The sequence below is a fragment of the Seriola lalandi genome, unplaced genomic scaffold (genome assembly GCF_002814215.2).
Source record: "Seriola lalandi dorsalis isolate HSWRI2012SDOR001 ecotype SW California unplaced genomic scaffold, Sedor1 jcf7180001973949, whole genome shotgun sequence".
Taxonomy (NCBI): domain Eukaryota; kingdom Metazoa; phylum Chordata; class Actinopteri; order Carangiformes; family Carangidae; genus Seriola; species Seriola lalandi.
The window spans coordinates 1-1,813 of record NW_019444615.1 but is presented as its reverse complement, the minus strand read 5'-3'; the positions used below and the strand labels follow the sequence as shown (position 1 = coordinate 1,813).

Below are 1,813 nucleotides of genomic sequence, written 5' to 3'. Positions count from 1 at the left end.
TTTTTTTTTTTTTGAGTAAGCAAACCTGGTCTTCTCCTGAGGACTGCTGCAGTTATCATGCGGGCATATTTATAAAAAACAACAAAATAAAACTCTTCTCGGGAGACAAATAACACTGATAGAGACAATTTTTACAGATGATTGGCAAACTGAAAATTAGTGGCCAGAAAGAACAGTTTCTGAAGAATCGTGCACACACAAGTAGACTACTACAACATGCTACTAGTTAGGGAATTAGGGAATGACAACAAAGCAGAACAAAATAAGACCCAAACATTGTCATTATAAACAAAAACACAAAAAGCTGAGGAGGAGGTGGGGGCGAGATAGAGAGGACAAAAGCTAAGTTGGCAGAGGGTTGTTGGAGGGAGAGGGGAGGCAAATTTCTCTGGAACTGAAAGTTTTAGTCGCATGAAAGGAGACTTAAGCCACAAGTCTACTTACAAGAGAAAACCGTCAAGAATCACAATGATTAATAATTGTTAACACTTGGTATGTTCAAAGACTTTGCAGAAAGAATGGAAGCCGTGGTTTGCTGTACGCCGGTCCACTCACTCAGTTCTTCATTAGGCCACTGCGCCTCCTCGCCAGCTTCGATCTGTGGGAACGACAGGAGTTTATGTCGTTATGGGATCAGAATGTAATTCTGCGTCTGACGAAGTGCAGCCCGAGAGAAGTGTGTGCTTACCTTATCGTTCCTGCTAGCAGAGGATTAAAAGCGTAGAGCCAGTCGTTCATGTCTTTCTCGTTGTTGGCCTGCAGCAGGATTCCTCGATGTTTTGTGCACACGGCAAACGTGTTGGGAGTCTGAAAAGAAAACAGTAAACATTTGCCATTCTGCACGTCTTTGTGCATGAAGAAGGTTTTTAGGAAAATAACCAGTTATTGAAAGTTGTTGTTGATGTTAGTTAAACTGTTATCAAGGTTATGTGTCAGGAATACACCTGATTTCTTCAAACTGTACCTTGAGCATGGCCTGCTGGTCTTCACTGTATTCCACCTGTGCTGTTGAGAGGTTGAGGACGCCCCGCTCCACCGGGTCCTTGTCGCTGTTGTAGATGAAGACGTAGGGCCGGCGCACCACCACAAAGTGCTTCACCCACGAGTTAGAGCGAGGTTCCATGAAGCTTAGGAAACCCTTCTTGGACACAACAGATCTGACAAGGAGCAAAAAAAGAGAAAGAAGAAAAGTGTTGTTTTTGTGAGGAAGAATCAGATCGGTCTGGTTCAACAGTTCAAATCTACTCACATGCCTCGATTAGAAAACCGAATCATCTATTTTTGTTTGGGCTGCTCTTATCAACATTTTAAAATGACATCACTGCGCACAGCGGTGACAGGAGGAGAAGACCAAAGGTGGCATCACTCACCCTGGCCTCATTTCTTCAATATCAGGCACCAAGTTGAGGAACTCGTTCTTTCCGGCCCGTGCTAGGTAAGAGGTCTCCAGAGTGGGAACCATCGGGAAGTTTTCATAGTCTGAGCAGGAGGGACTGGAGGCACGGGAGCTGTTCTCTGGGGTCCTTAGGAACAAAGTGCACCAAGTTAATGTCATGCTCAACCTGTCAATAACCTCAACCTATAGTCACTGTAACATTTTACACGGACACTGGTAGATGTTTAGAAAAAAAAGAAGAAAAAAAGTTAAATAAAAGTTGTACTTCTGGTCCATGGAGCTACAGCGGGAGTCGGATAGAGAAGGACAGGTGGAGGAGGGGGTGAGGGTGGCGCTGCTGAAGCTGGTCACTGATGGATCCCGTCCGATGGGTGAGATGTCAGACAGCTGGAGGAAAAACAGCAAGAAATATAAGTT

At 44.6% G+C, this 1,813-nt stretch overlaps 1 protein-coding gene across 1 annotated transcript; it reads right to left on the bottom strand.

Moving 5' to 3' along the window:
* Nucleotides 1-176: 176 nt before the first annotated feature.
* On the bottom strand, nucleotides 177-1,779 carry LOC111653205 (kinesin-like protein KIF1B). Its single transcript, XM_023403684.2, has 5 exons — nucleotides 1,662-1,779; nucleotides 1,371-1,523; nucleotides 965-1,157; nucleotides 689-807; nucleotides 177-598 (listed from the first exon to the last, which is right to left on the bottom strand). Exons 1-5 carry the CDS (start codon nucleotides 1,670-1,672, stop codon nucleotides 556-558), a joined length of 519 nt encoding a protein of 172 aa, XP_023259452.1. The 5' UTR covers nucleotides 1,673-1,779; the 3' UTR covers nucleotides 177-555.
* Nucleotides 1,780-1,813: the final 34 nt, after the last annotated feature.

Excerpts from the sequence above, each read along its gene's own strand:
- LOC111653205 (XM_023403684.2), bottom strand. Across the intron at positions 808-964 it reads ACCAGCAGGCCATGCTCAAG|ACTCCCAACACGTTTGCCGT; the intron begins GTACAGTTTGAA and ends TTTTCTTTTCAG. Across the intron at positions 599-688 it reads CTGCTAGCAGGAACGATAAG|ATCGAAGCTGGCGAGGAGGC; the intron begins GTAAGCACACAC and ends TCGTTCCCACAG.